Source organism: Galeopterus variegatus, unplaced genomic scaffold (assembly GCF_000696425.1).
Source record: "Galeopterus variegatus unplaced genomic scaffold, G_variegatus-3.0.2 Scaffold1524, whole genome shotgun sequence".
Classification (NCBI taxonomy): Eukaryota; Metazoa; Chordata; class Mammalia; order Dermoptera; family Cynocephalidae; genus Galeopterus; species Galeopterus variegatus.
Window position 1 is genome coordinate 240,038 of NW_007727635.1, and position 15,552 is coordinate 255,589.

A 15,552-nucleotide genomic window follows, 5' to 3' on the forward strand; every position below is an offset into this window, starting at 1 on the left:
TAAAATGACTATTGCCTTCTGTCCTTGCTGTACAGGAGGTGGAGTGTCAGCAAGGTCCTGAGTGTTTAAAGCTCTTTGACTTTACTGGAACCGTTCATTCATTCCCCATCTGCCCTCATGCCTTGTTTGAGTTACTGTTGATGACCAACCTGAACCCAGAGATGCCAGCAGGCAGGAGACTGATTACCTGTCCTGTTAGTTTCTCTACATTCTGGCAACAAGAATGTGTCATTTGCTGTGGTGCGTGAGGTAATACGTTTTTAATATGGTTATCACTGATTATGAAACTGGAAAGAACAGAAATCATTTTAGCCCCTAAAATTTCTTTGAAAGCTGGAGAATAGAGTTGCTTTCTTTATTTTCCTAGTTTAAAAGGTCAATTAGTTCCTTCTCATTACTAACTAGCATTGTCTTACAATCACGTCAGGGAATCAACTGAGATTTACACACATTTATATTTACACTGGTTCCACCTCAAAGAGCCTTCTAGAACAAACACTTGAACTTCTTCACCTCAACCTGGAAATGCTGGAAAAGCAGAATACATCAGTTTAATGTAATTTATGTAAATTAGTTCTTACAGGGAATTCTCTTGGTGGGAAAAATCAATATTTGACAACAAGTAAAAATAAATGTAATATTGATCTGATCTCAAAATCACATTTTCTATATACATACATACAGACACATATACATTTGCATGGGCATGCACATGGCAGACACACACCCTCTGCTAAAGTAACCAATAGCTTCTGAGGTCAGTGAAACAGTGTTTCTGAACTTAAGCTGTGGAGTGAGATAGATCTGGGTTCAAATCCTGCCTTTGGCTGTGTGACACTACACAAATACTTAAACTGTCTGTACAGTTTCCCTTTTCTTTTAAATAATATCTATGATATAAGGGTAATGTGAAGATTAAATGCAATAATGTCCAGTAATTCTGTTGCTTCTAAAATGCTAAAGTACACATTGGGGGATCTTGTTAAAATGCAGATTCTAGTTCAGTAGGTCTGGAATGCTATTAGTCCATGAAAAAACTTTGAGCAGCAAGGCACATACTAAGACCTCTTAAAATGGAAACCAAAATTGCTGTCCTGTGGTCTTGTAAGCCAATTAAGAGAAGAAAGCTGAGAAAGGATTTTGGTGAGCACGGCAGACACTGAGTTTCTCTAAGTGTGGAAAGGATGATGAAACATTTGGGGCAGTGTTTTATTCTGCTAGACTTAATTTCCACTCTTCTGCCAAGGATCAGCCAAGGACCATGTGAACTCACATGAAAGATGACAAGGTTCCAGCCAATCTGAAGTTTCTTACCTGTCATAGTCTTGGCAAATCTCCCCCACAGCTACCAAGGCCTTCAGGTACTCATTGGGTTGATAAGGGTGGATGTAGTGCAGGGAACAGCTGTTTCTGGGGTCCCCATTTGAGGCAGTGAAATCTATAGCTACCTAGAAGAGAAAAATAGAAGAATCAGTGGATTTAAAATGAATGTTATCTCCCAGGAATTGTGATCAGTCTTGACAGAGACTTGGCCTCAGATGGAAAAAAAGCAACACATACATACCCTGTTAATAAAGAAAGTTAGAGAAGAAATTAATTAGCTTAAAAGTTGGTTATTAATTTGGCTGAGGCCATTTCTACAGTCTTCAATCCCCTCTTCCCCAATGTCCTCTCTTCTCCCTGTCTAAAATGGAACTTGAGATTGACGTGTAGGTCAGAAAGCCCAGTACTGTTGATCCACGTCATCAGGCTGGAAGAATGGGGATAGAATATCTGCCCTGAAATTTCACAATTCACAGAAAAGATTTCTGTGCTCCCTGGGCAGAACAATTCCATCTCTGAGGCATAGGTAAGATCCCTTAACAAATTCTGTATTAAAGGTATGGTCTTCATAACAAAGCCATTGTTGTATTCCCATGAGGGGCCAGTTGCAGAGAAATGTGTTAAACTGATTCTAACAACATTTTCTGCAAGCAGCAGCTCTGTGTAAGGCATTCAGCTTTTTGATTCCCATTCATGTAGGAACTCCTGCCAATACCAAAGAAGAAGCCTGAATGTTGTGGCATTGTGAGTGGGAAGTGGAGAAGGGAAACCTCTTGCTGCTGTTATGTAGTCATCACCCTTCAACTTGAAAGTTTTTTGACCCCCAACATCATAATCATCTATGTAAAAGTTGACTCACCAAACACCTCTTAGCAACAAACAGCAGCAAGTGCCTAAGCCCGAGGGCGTTAAAGTGAGAAGGAACATTTTTTTCTGATTTCTAACATCACCATCTAAATAAAATTTAACCCAGCAAAAACCTCTCAAAAAATGCTTAAGCTTAAAGTGGGGGAAGTTAAAATGAGGAGTCGCCAGGGAAATTGTTTTCCTTCTGGGGTACAGTAGAACACATTCATTGGCTCACTAATGACAGAAAGGTTCTATTTTCTCATATGATCTCGGGGATCATAAGATGGGACGTTATTTGTGTTATATTTGGTAAATTCTACTATGACAAATAACCAGAATACCCTACGAATTTATTAAGGTGGGACGTTACTTCTGAAAGGACAGAGAAAGATGCCATGTGCTTTGTTGGTGCTTCTTAAAGAGCAAAGTTGATAGAAAAAAAAGTTACTCATGTCTGACATTGTAACCCTGATATCAAATCAAAGTGACTAGAAAAGAAAAACAATGTGCTGACAGTAACTCACTTACAACCTCTTTTTCTTTCTTTCATGAAGTTATGTTTTTATCTCTGATTTTTTCCCTTTTCTTCTTCATGCCTCCACAGGACTATGTTGAAAATAAATTTAGGCAGGATTCAGACTCTGTTTTCAGAATACCCAGATGTTTTTAACAAGGCAGTACCTACGAAACGCTAGTACTAATAGCGTGTGAAAAGAAAAGGTCACATGAAGAAGACTCACAGTGCTTCCCTGACCTTTAGCTGCCCTTGCTCTGCATAACAAAGGGAAGAGAACAGTAGCCTTTTTAAAACCCTTCTGTGCGTCAGGCACTGTGCTACCTGCTCTACAGGCAGTGTGTTATTTTGTTTGCATAAGAACTCTGGGAGGTGGAGGTTTTTACTCCTCTTTATGGATGAAACACTGATGCCTAAAGGTGAGGAAGGTCACACAGGTAATAGGGGGTGGATCCAGGTTTAAACCCAAGTCTGTATGGTTCCAAAGACTATGCTTCTCTATTATACCATTATACAGCCACAAGAACATGTAAGTCTTGACCAACATATTAAGACTTCTCATAGGTATAATGATTCCCATAAAAAGTGAAGGGAATTTTGTCTCCCTACCTCCAGTCATGTACAGTAATTTAGGAAAGAACGGCCTTGAATGTCCAGCTCTTTGTGACCAGAGAAGTTGTAAAAGGTAGGGAAAGGGCAACCAGAATGTGTTACTAAGGATGACTGGAGGTGACCAAAAGGGACCAACAAAATCCAGTATCTTTTGAGGTGGGTTTCACCCTGAAGATGAGAGCCAATCTGCTGGAAAAAAGAGAGGAAACAATAGGTGAAGGTCCTTTTAATCAAGAACTATGATGAAAAGCTACAGGTAGGGGGAAACCTCCATGTATTTTGTGAGCAAGAAGAAGGGTAAAGCTCCCCAGTATCCACCACAAGGCCCCGGCCACACAGAGGTCCAACTACACGCAGAAAATTCCAGGAAAATTTCTCCAAGAGAAACACTTGAGGGGTGCTTGACATACAGCGTTTGAAGAAATCATGCATCTGGGGGCCTCCCAGGTTTACTAAGTTCGACTCACAGGGCCACAATCCTCAGCCTTTTCCTCCTGATGAGACACGCCTGAGAGATAATGGCATCTGGTCCATGCGCACACAGTGTTTAAAATGTAAAAGCAGTGCTAGGAAGGCCGGGTGTAAAACCACCTTTTTTTTCTCTTACTGAGGAAAGTGCTGTAGAACTCTAGGGAATTCTGGAGAGTGCAGAGATGATGCTAGGGAGAGTACCTCGATTCTGCTCTGATTTATCTAAAAGGTAAATCACTGGCAAGTATTGGTTCATTATTGTCAATAGCGAGCACCTTGCGGCTCACTTTTGTGTTCGATGCCCTTCATTGTGGACCACCACACTCCTCGCCACTGAAAGCATCACACCTGTACTTCCTGGTGCTGCACTTGACACTGTCTCATGTGCTGATGACCTGCCTGAGACTTCTCAAGTTTTGTGGAAATAGAGGTGAATAAGAATTTAACCTGTTGTTTAAGAAATGGTCCAGACAAAACAGTCCCTCCATCTACAAGGCTCATTGTATAGCTCCAAATTGTATCCCCCCAAAAAGCTGCCCCAGAATGTGATATTTTGCAGATTGACTGCAGGTGATAAGACAGATGCAGCAAATAACCAGAAGCTGTTTCACAGCGGCTTCCCTTAGACAATATCCAGGAGACTCACAAATGGCCCGTTTGGCACATGAAGGGAAAGAATTTAAAGAGTGGGGTTGTTTCATGTAAGAAGCTAAAAACGCCCAAAGAAAGATGCTCGTCATTCATTTCCAGCCTTTTCCCAGAACTAGCTCCATGTGCCGGGGACTGCACGGAGAGGAGGGAGCATTTCACATTCTAACTTTACAAGGTTTTGCAAACCTGCTCCACAGCTCTGCTGAATATGAGAGAGGCCTCCTGGGAGGAAGGAAAAAGAAACAGGCGCCTGTTCTTGGGCTGCTCGCTGAGAAGATTGGAGCACATACCAGAACCGCAGGTTTTCATAAATGCTTCATATCCAGAAATGAAAACGTGGTGGTTCTGCAAGCTCAGGGAACCAGGCAGAGTTGGTATCCGCCTCCGCAAACTGGCATTTTCCAGTCATTTTCTAGCTTTTATTTCTCAGCTTAATCCCATCTTTACTGCCTCCCTGTTGCTTTCTAAAATAAACCTAACCTTTCACTCTGTTCTATTTCCACTAATGCTAACTTTAAAGAGCACAGAGACTTCTTGGTAGAAGGCTACCTCCTGAAGATAGATATTTTATCTCCAGACTCATGAAGGAGACTAAAAACCATCACTTGCCAGGGGGAAAAAAAATTTAGCTGCCCTTATATCATATCATAGTATATTATTAAAATGTAGATTATAAAATCAGAGGTAATAAGCAATATCACTGTCAATTTTAAAAAATTACAAAGACAAATGGCCAGCTGAAAATAAGAAAAAAAATTACTGCTCAGGATTCCACTAGCCTGGTAAGTCATATTTTATTTTTCTTTTCCTTTCTAGTTATGGTACATATATTTTTTCCACAGTTGTAATCATAGAGTAGCTCTGCTTTACATTCTTTTTTTCTCCACTTAACGTTATGTCATAAACATGGCCTCATGTTATTACATAATCTTTGTAATTTAAAATGGTTTTATCATAGTCCATTTAAAGGAGGTACTGTAATTTACATAGTCATTATCTTATTGTTGGACATTTAGGTTGCTTACAGCTTGTCCCTGCAAAAATCTGTTACAATGAACATTTCTGTGCCCCTGAAAAGCAATAACTTTCAAAGGAAATCTTTAATTCTTCTACCATTTTCTTTCCAAATACCTTATAGCATCTGTCTCTTCTATACTGTCTATAATTTTGTATTTTGGGTGTGAAATTCCAGTACATGGCTTTATTTTTAGTGGCTGTGCCATGCACCAAACCCAGTCTCTCCCTGTAGTTTCTGTTTCACCTTCACCCACCTCCTCCAAGACTGTGATGTGACAGTTGTTGAAGAGTCCTTATGACCCGAGGATTCACATGAGGTATGAGGACTGTCCTCAGAGGTGCCCTTGCTCCCAAAATTGTGTGCAAAATTGGGTGTGTGCATTTCCTAGCAAGAGGATACAGATCATGTATCATCTGAAGTGGACCCAAAAGCCTTGAGTCACCCTGACCAAAAAAGAATAAGAAGCTTTGACCAGGACCAGTTCTTTCATTTATCTTTTCCCCTCCACTGGGAAATGCTCATGGTCAGATTCTAACCTAAAGTCTCCCCTCTTTCAGTTCTACGATTGCCATCCTCCATTTCTCTCTTGCCTTCCCTTCACTGTCATCCTTCTTGAATGAATAGTTATACCCTCTGTGCTCACTCACCCTCTGTGTACACCTTCACTCCTGGGTCTCCCTGAAGATGACACAAGTCTACTTATGCTTCACCCTCTGACTTCTCTTTAGCCTGTGCCATTGTCACCCTTGATCTTGTAACTCTTTCCTCCTGGGCAATTGAGTTACTGCTTCCTCCTGGACCTTCCTCTCCTCTGGCGTCTCTTCTCTTACTGCTTGTCCCTCTTCTTTCTGCCGCTAAATGACAATCCTCCACAATTTCCTGTCATCAAGTTCCTTTTCTTTCTGTATCCTTTTCTTTGGCCATCTCATCCAGACCCATATACACATAGCTCTCACCTCTCCCCTGAAGCCATATTCATAAGTGCCATCTCCACTGGGACATCTGAAAGTATCTCCAACATGTCCCAAAACAAACTCATCATCTTGCCTGCAGCTCATCTTGACCTGCACATTTCCATGAATAGGACCACCATGTGCTGACAAGAGCCTTGAGTCACCCTGAAGTCATCGCCCTTGCTTGCTTTCAGTCTCCTCATTGAGCCACAGGCTGAGGTTTATTGTCTCTTTTTCCACGATGCCTCTTCCTACTGCTGCTGCTCTAGTTTAGCCTCTTTTTATCTGTCACCAGGACTGTTGCAGTTGGCTTAAATCTCTTCTTCCTTCAAATTTTATACTCCCTTCCCCACCATTAATACCAAACACTCCCAGATTTACTTCTCGAAAGCATGTGCCCATTGCTTCAATATCATGCTCATGATCCTTTGGAACATCCCATTATCCACCAAATTATCCTCAGAATTTGAAACCCTTTATGTTCTGACCCCAAGCTTCTTCCTCAACACTCCTCTAAAAACACACAATTTATTCATGTTAACCCAAGTAAGGTTTCGGTGTTTATCATTAGACTATATGAGTGCACACATACTTACCTTCATGAGGATGCTTCTCAAAGCAAAAAACTCAGTACCATATTTATTCATCCAATTTGTTTTTTCCCCCTAAAACTTACCTCCCTTTGAAGGTTTAGTGCTCAATTCATTACAACTCAAGAAAATTGTTTTGAGCAGCCTGGCACCCAAAGAGAAAGATGCCCCATCTTTAACATGCTGAAGATTGAACCAGAAACAGCAGCATCTATGGAAGAGGCAGAGGCTTTCTCATAGCCTCTGCTTTTAATGCACGTCGGTCAGAGTTGCTACAGGAAACAAGCAGCCCACTCAGAAAAGGTGACTGAGGAGACTTTAATAAAGGAACAATTCACAAACAGGTGAGAAAGGTTAAGGGGAACCTACCAGAAAGGGTGTGAAGGAGCAGTTACCAGAACTCAGTAAGAGGAGTATCTGCAGAACAGGGCACCTGAAGGGAATTGTGACATTCTGAAGAGGAATAAGGTCACTGCCAAACCACAGCCTGGCAGTCATAAAGCTGGGGGAATAAGTGCTCCATGTACTCTCTCCTGCTCTTCCTTGATCTCTGACTGATGCTGCCCACTGGTCAAACCCAAGCAAGAGCCAAGTGCAGGAAAGCCCTGCTAGTGATTCCAAAGAGGTTGACCTCCCGGGGCACAGGCAGTAGAAGGATGGAGAGTGAATCTGGAGGAGGAAATGGAGAACACCCAGAACTTCTTGTCACCTCTGGCTCCTGAAGGTCGTTCTCCATGGAGACAGAAAGGCTGTCTTGGCTAAAGCTACGGGACTTGTTCAGAAGTCATGGGTCACATTATGTGCCAGTGGGAGTTTTTGCCTCTGAAAGGCTAAGGGGTGTAATTACTGCAGTAAAGCACCCATTTTCCCCCTTCTCCTCTACTCTTATCTATGCCAGGAAGCCCTCTTTTCTTTACTTCTCATCTCCCATGTTGTCAGATGGTGTAGTGGATTGAATTATGTCCCCCCCCACAAATTCACTGAAGCTTGAATCGTGTCCCCCAAGTATTATGTATCAGAAATTTGGTCCTCATGTGCCTGTTGAGAGGGTGGGAAATCCTGTTATGGGAACTGAAAGGTGGAGCCTCGAAGAGGTGATTGGATTGTAGGACCGTGCAGTAGTGAATGGATTGACAATGGTGGTCAGGGGCATGGTTCTGAGGGCTTTAAAGAAGAGAGAGGAGACTGTTTCTCTCCCTCACTCTCTCTCTCTCTGCTCCACCATTTTGCAATGTGATACCCTGCTGTCACCACCAAGGACTTCAACAAATGTGTTCCCTGGACTTTGGACAACCCAGCCTCAAAAACTGTAAGCAATAAATTTTGTTTGCTTTATAAATCACCCAGTTCCATGTATTTTGTTATAAGCAACAGAAATGAACTAATACAGATGATTTCAATAAGATTATTAGGCAGATAACAAACACTCATAGACCAAATTTAAAAAGACATATTAATTTTTATTAACAGGTTACATTACAGCTTGTAATTCACATTAGATTGTACTGCTGGAGGTATAAAAAATTTATAATGAGAGAGTTGAATTAATTTGGGGGGAAAATGACATTGAAGTGACTGGTATATTTTCTTTAATAGAACACTCAAAATGGAACACCTAGCAATCCTCTTCTGAGTCCTTAACCTGAAACTACAGGGGGAAGGGCTTTGTGGCAGGAACTGTTGATGGCCTGTCCCCTTCTCCTCAGCATTCATCTGTACATTCTTCTCCTCTTCTCACTCCTTGCTCCAGACTGCTCTTCCTACTCACACCCCCAGAGGTCTATGGGGATGAGAAACTGGGACTGGGACGGTGTTGGTGACAAACACTGAGGTGCTACCTCCCAGTTGGGGAAGGTCAGCAAAGTGAGAAATGAGGGGAGACCAGAGCAGAGAGGGCAATCATCCTATGTCAGGCAGGCCACAAGGACAACTGAGAGTCAGGATGTGGAGCTGGGAACTCTTTGGAGTTAAACTTCTGGATTTCTTTGGGGCTGATTCTTTGCAGCACAACTCCAAGGGCAAAGCAAGCCCCTGAAGGTTGAATAAAGAGTTGTTCAAGAGCATGGGATCTACAGAATCTAAAACGGAATGAAATCAATAGAGCTTTCCCTTGAAAGCCTATAAATAGTTTCCTGAAATCACTCCTTTGCCTAAGATCTTGGAAGACTATTTCCAGTAGCTCTCCTTTATGACATTGCCTGCTTCCCTACTTCCATTTGTATACACCCACAGCAGCAACAAGGCCACAGGACAGCTAGAGTTAGGTGTGTGTGCCCACGGTGAATGTGTTTGCTATCTTCTGTATATAACAGTGTGCATGTGGGAGGGCTGCTGGTTGTGTCATTACAGAATCTTAGGCTTTAAAGAAATGGCCACACTCTGTGCTCAGCTCTTGTAATGACCCAGGGGTAAATAAACAATGCTCTGAGTTTAGGCAAGACACAGGTAGACCTCTCTGAGATTAGAGCAGAGGACAAGCCTCTAGCTAGGGAAAAGCTGGCCTATCAAATGACCACTCGTCTCATCCCCTTATGCCTTCCCCTCTTATTCCTTTGAGTACTACTGTCCCTGGTCCCAGGAATACATTGGCTCTGTCTACTCTCTTGGACCCAAACCTCGACAAACATTAAATGCATTTTCCTTGCTTTCCTCACATGACTGAACCAATCTAGGGAGTTGAACAGGGCTAACCTTCATGAGTACAGTTCTGTAAGATGAGAAACAAATGCTGTACAGATTGTATCTCTCTTGTTTACATCTATGTTGCTTTCCCATGGGTTTTAGAACATCTGTCTTTTTGATATCTCGGGATTCTCTTTCTGGAGATAACATCTGCCCAAAACCTAGGAGGATTTTGAATATTATGTCAGTGAAAGCAAGCTGTTCCAGGGCAGATGGACTCACAAACTTGCCCTACATGGGCACTTTAAAAAATACCCAGCCCACCTACCCAAATATATATCAGAAGTGCGTAAATCCCATGGGCTCACAGATTATATATAGGAGACAATCCTCAATCTACCCATGGAGTCTAGACACCTACTCTACTTATCAACCTTGATTTCAACCTGGTTCTCCAATCTTTGGAATTCACCTTCTGTATTGGTCTGTTTCTGTTGCTTATAACAGAATATCTGAAACTGGGTAATTTATAAAGAAATATAATTTCTTTCTTACTGTTTTGGAGGCTGGGAAGTCCACAGTCCAGGAGGGCACATCTGGAGAGGGCCTTGTTCTTGGTAGTGCCTCTACAGCGACGCAGGGCAGCACAGCGCATGGCTTGAGCAAGAGAGATCTAACCTGCTCACTTGTGCTCCTAATAGAGCCATCAGGACCACACCTATTATCACTCATTAAACTATCAACTTACTACTCCATCAATGGATCAATTCCATTCACTAGAGTGTGGTCCTCAGAATCTAATCACCTCGTAGAGGCCCCACCTTTCAATTACCATAACAAGATTTCCTACCCTGTTCCAACACTGTTACGGTGGAGATTAATACATGAACCTTTGGCTTTGGAGAACATAATTCAACCCATAGCACCTTCTCCTTGCCTGATGAACTGTTTGGATGGCTTACCTAGGTACTGTCATTGGTGCTTGTGTCCTGGTCACATGAATACACCAAGGCATCTGCCTTTGGCTCAGTGGAACTTACTAGCATGGCTCACTTCCTTCTCATCCTTCACAGTAGGTCACAGAATCTGATAATCTACACACTGCCCCATGCCTCAGATACTGAAGGACCAGGAAGCATTAGGAGGGTTCCCCAAACCACCTGTGGCATGAATTTCCTGATGTGATGCTGAAAACATACTCACTGGAGAAAACAGGAATACAAGCTCCTTTTAAAAACATAATACCATACAATGTCTCAGCAATGAGCTTTGAACAAAGCTGACCCAGGGTTTCAATACACTTTTGTCTCCTCATGTCCCAAACCCAGCACCATTCCCCATCCCTTGTTCCCTGAATAAGAACAAACATGGAGACAACTTACTGTAAACTGGATTTGGCAGCCACCCATGATGTAGTCCAAGAAAGAGTGCATCTTATGAATCTGCACAGGAGAAAGAGAGGTAACTGGGTTAGTAACATCATGATCTGCTTCCTTAGAGACTGGAGGCCTAAACTTTGGGGATAGACTGCTAACTCAGAGGAAAGAGCAGAAAGAGACCTATGAAAAAAAGATGAGTCAGTTGGTTTTGTTCCATTAAACGAGAGAAAGAAAGCAATGGTAATAAAATGGGTGTGTGCGGACTACAAATATTACCCCCTGCTCCTCTCTCTTTTGGTTTATGCATAATTTTAATTAGTTCTGCCTCCAGGGTGAGACTAAAACTATATTTTTAGGGGTTACTACCATGTTAAAATCAGTAATATCTCACTACTTGGCTTCAGTCTTGCTTGCCTGTGTCTGAGCCTAGTCCTGGTAGCATTCTCAATACACAGGTAAACTAGATTGGCAGCTTCCAGATTACAATGACCTGAGAAGGCCTTTACTAACAATTTCCAGTCAGACCCTTCCTCTTGTATAAACAATAATTACTAACATTTATCGAGCACTTACTGTATGCCACGCACTTGACATCCCTTATCTCATTTAACTCTTAGAACAGTCCTATGTAGGTGATATTGTTGTTATTATTGTCCTCATCTTGTACATGACAGAACCAAGGCTAAGATCACACAGCTAGTAAGGGGTGGAGCTGGGACTCTCATGATGGAAGTCTGGACTGCAGAGTCCATCTTTTTGACCTCTGCGCTGGAAATCAGTATGGTAGTTGCTTTCTGCCAACTACCATCATGTGTGTTCTCATGTGCCTTACTAATTTCTGTTCTTAATTTCTGCTCCTTTATGATTCTGATGCTTGGCTCTTAGTGATATTAATCTACTCAATTATTGAGTATTATTTATTGAACACCTGCTATTCACTAGATGCTAGGGATATAGTGATCATAGTGATGAAAGAAATAAACATGGTACCTGCAGTCATGGAGCTTACGGTCTGGATCCTTCCACCTGGACAGCCAGTAACTGTGATTTTTGGCCCTTACTTCTCAGGTTCCATCTAATGCTTCTCAGGGAAGCTTCTCAGAGACTGACACATAATATCCCATGTTGGTCTCTCTAGGTACCACCTCCAGGTGGCATACATCTATTGGGAGACTTTTCTCTGGGATGCTGTTCACTTGGCCCTCTGAATAGTACCTGCTCCTGGCTTCCTTATGCTTTGTCTGATAGTTGGGACACCCTATTACTGTGTCTGTATATAAAGGAAATAGGAACTTGGAAGTGAGTGAAGTAACAGTGACCTCTGACCACTGAACTGTAAGATCAATTTATAACAGATCAAAACAGATACATGCATAGTCACCTTATGGAGACAGATTACCATGAATTGGTTCATCTAGATCTCCCGTCTTACTTCTCTGGGCACAGGGATAGACACATGACTGTTTTCAATGTACCCAGGATTTAATTTGTCCAGGTATGGTAAAATAACTGACTGCCTTCATAAGAAGAGTTTATTACTCACAGGTCCCCAAAGGATAGGAGGCACATCGCTCCACACAGAAGGCCATATGGGGAAGCACCAGGGTCAGTAAGGAGGCACAAAGAGTGAGGGGAAAGTGTGTGCAAAAGCCTACTGTGATTTTCAAAGGAAGGAATGGGTGAGGCAGGGAAAGCAGCTAAGCAGGCTTAAGATCAGATCATTTGGATAGTTTCAGCAGGTTTGGAGCCACAGGAGAGGTCTCTAGTTGTCTGATACCTGGCCCTGGGGTGACATAAGGCAGGGGGAATATTGACTTGGTGCGTGAGAGTTGGTAAGGGAGGTGGTTGGGGCTATGGACTCAAGATTAGCTGGTTTGCATATCAAAGGCATGCTCTCAGGCTATCCCTAGGAATTAGTTAACACTGGGAGGGGCAGGCCCTCTCTGGGTCCACAAGGCCTCAAGATGTCAAAGCATCAAAAAATGTGGAAAATAAAAAACATGATTAATACAATGACCCCAGATAGCCAGTCTTAATACATTATCTCCTAGTCCCAGTGATTGGCTCAAGGGGTGGGCATGTGACCCAAACCAGACTAATCGATCTTTTCCTTTACTATCTTGCTATGTGAGGATATGATCCTGCAGCTTTTGGCAGCCATGGAGAGGCCAATTTGGAAAAGAAACCATACGTACACACACACACACACACACACACACACACACACACACACACACAGACACAGACACACACAGACATACTCGCATCCAATCTGGATGGAGTTTAAGTCTTATATGGTGGACTAAGTCAGATGTGGGTTAAAATCTCAGCTCTTACACCTACCACTTATTGTCTGAGCTAGTTACATACCTCATGTGAAAGCAGAAATCTCAGGGTTGTGATAAGAGTTAAATAGAATTTATTGTAGTTATGCTAACAAAGTAAATACTCAACCAGTGGCAGAATTACTCTCAGATGTGATTTAAGAGGTTTAATTATTAGCACAAGGGATCCTTTGCAAAGTTGGAGCCTCTTTTAAAGGAATTTCTAGGCTGTTTAATCTTCTCCCATTGTCTTGTTTTCATGGTACCCTTTATTAAAATTTTAACATTAACATGCACGTATTTTTGGGTACAGTGTGTTGTTTCAATACATGCATATACTGCACAATGATTCATTTAGGATAGACAGCATAGTTTGTACCCATTAGTCCACCACATTTCCCCACCTCCTACCCTTCCTACCTGGCCTCTGGTAACTCATGGTATCCTTTCAGCACGAGTGCGGTACCACATGTAAAGTACTGAACATTGTGACAGACATATAGCAGGTGTTCTGAAAATGTTGGTTGCCCATTTAGGGATCTCCCTCTGGCACTGCCATGGATGGAGAGGAGCCTGACCTGTGACCAGAACTTTCCTGTTTTGGGGGACAAAACTGTCCCTGGAAAAGGGATGGACGTATTTGCCCACCAGAGCTCAAGACCACCCATGCTTACATTTTTCATTGTATGTCCATTAATACATTCAATTTCTGATTTTTATTCTGAAAAGGATCACATCTTCTTGACACTCTTTTTCTCTGGCCATACAACCTAAACTCTTCCTCCCAGACAGCCCTAGATTCATACTCCTGGAAGAGGGGGCTACGCACATACCTTGCACTGATTCAGAATCACAATGCCTGAGTTCTTGTAATTCTTTTTCTTGGCTTTGTACTTGGGGTTGATGCACTCCCACTGCACCTGCAATAAGAAGGGTCATAGCATGAAAGCCTATTCAGGACGAACTCAAGTTATTATATGAGGCCAAGCTCCTGGGTGCTGCTGTGGACAAACCGAATGAGAGGGCTGACAAATGGTGTCTAGGTGGTAAACTTGGCATCCAGAGGAGCAGTAAGGGGGCGTAGCTGAGAGTGAGACTCTGATATCTGCCTGGTTTGAATTCCAGATCCTCCACTTCCCAGCTGTGTGGACTTTGGAAAATTATGTGTTTCCTCTATGCCTTGGACATCGCTGCAGAATGGAGCTTATAATAATATCTATCTCATAGGATTATTATGGGGATTAAATGATTAATCCAAGGAATGAATTTAGAACAGTGCCTGGCACATATAAATAATTACAATGAATAGGGTCAAATCAAGCTGCAGAGGAAAGAGATTTACAGACACACATTTGGGTGATGCCTAAGTGCTAAGTCTTAGTGCTGAGAATTGACTTAAAAAGTAGGAAAACTGAGGAACATTGATCGCTGGCAACATGAAGTTAGTGAGGACAATGATGAGTTTAAATAGAACTTCACTGAGAACTAAAATAATGGATTGACATATGTCACAACAGTGGCACAATGAATTTCCAAAGGGGCCCTTTGAGGGATAGGATAAGAGCTCCAGGAGTAGCTAGGAACTGAGGAGGCAGCTGGGAGCTAAGGGCCTATCTAGGAGAACAGGTCTCAACCTTTCCAGCCTACAGAAGATTTCATGGGAAAAAATCAGTCATGAGTCACATCCAAGAGTCACTGAATGCCTCCATCCTATGAGAGCTGGATCCTTGAATTCCCACTCAGGAGACAAACTTTCCTTCCCTGACACTCAGAAGTGCTGAAAATGAAGCAGTTTCTGAGCAGATGTGAATGGGGTAGACTGATACTGCAGTGGCTCCGTGACCCATTCCTCTCAGTGTCCATGCATTTTTGTGTTCCCTCCCACAGTGACTTTGAGCTTAGTTGGGTGACTTGTTTTGGCCAATGGGATGTTAGTAAATGTGAGATGGGCGAGGCTTGAAAAGTGCCTGTGCATTGGGGTTGGCCCTTCTCTTGCTTCTGGGAAGTTTTCACCGCCATTTAAAGAAGCTCACACTGGTCTCCTGGGAGGGGGATAAAAGAACACGCGGAGAAATGTCTCAGCCATCCTAGCTGCTGAGGCACAAATGCATGAGTGAGTCAAGTTGGCACCATGTGCAGCAAAGCAAAGAGGAGCTGTCCCAGCTGAACTCAGCCAAAATTGCAAACCCAGAGAACAGTGAGTAAATAATGATGGTTGTTTTCAGCCAGGAAGTTTTGGGGTAATT

The 15,552-nt window shown here is 42.5% G+C and overlaps 1 protein-coding gene across 1 annotated transcript in view; it reads right to left on the reverse strand.

The window, feature by feature from the left end:
- Nucleotides 1–15,552, reverse strand: part of CPNE4 (copine IV) — a 177,728-nt gene that overhangs the window by 32,968 nt on the left and 129,208 nt on the right. Inside the window, exons 7-9 of the mRNA XM_008577505.1 lie at nt 14,140–14,226; nt 10,986–11,045; nt 1,315–1,448 (exon numbers count right to left, since the gene is read on the reverse strand). Of these exons, the coding sequence (XP_008575727.1) occupies nt 1,315–1,448; nt 10,986–11,045; nt 14,140–14,226 (281 nt within the window). The remainder of the gene's footprint in view (nt 1–1,314; nt 1,449–10,985; nt 11,046–14,139; nt 14,227–15,552) is intronic.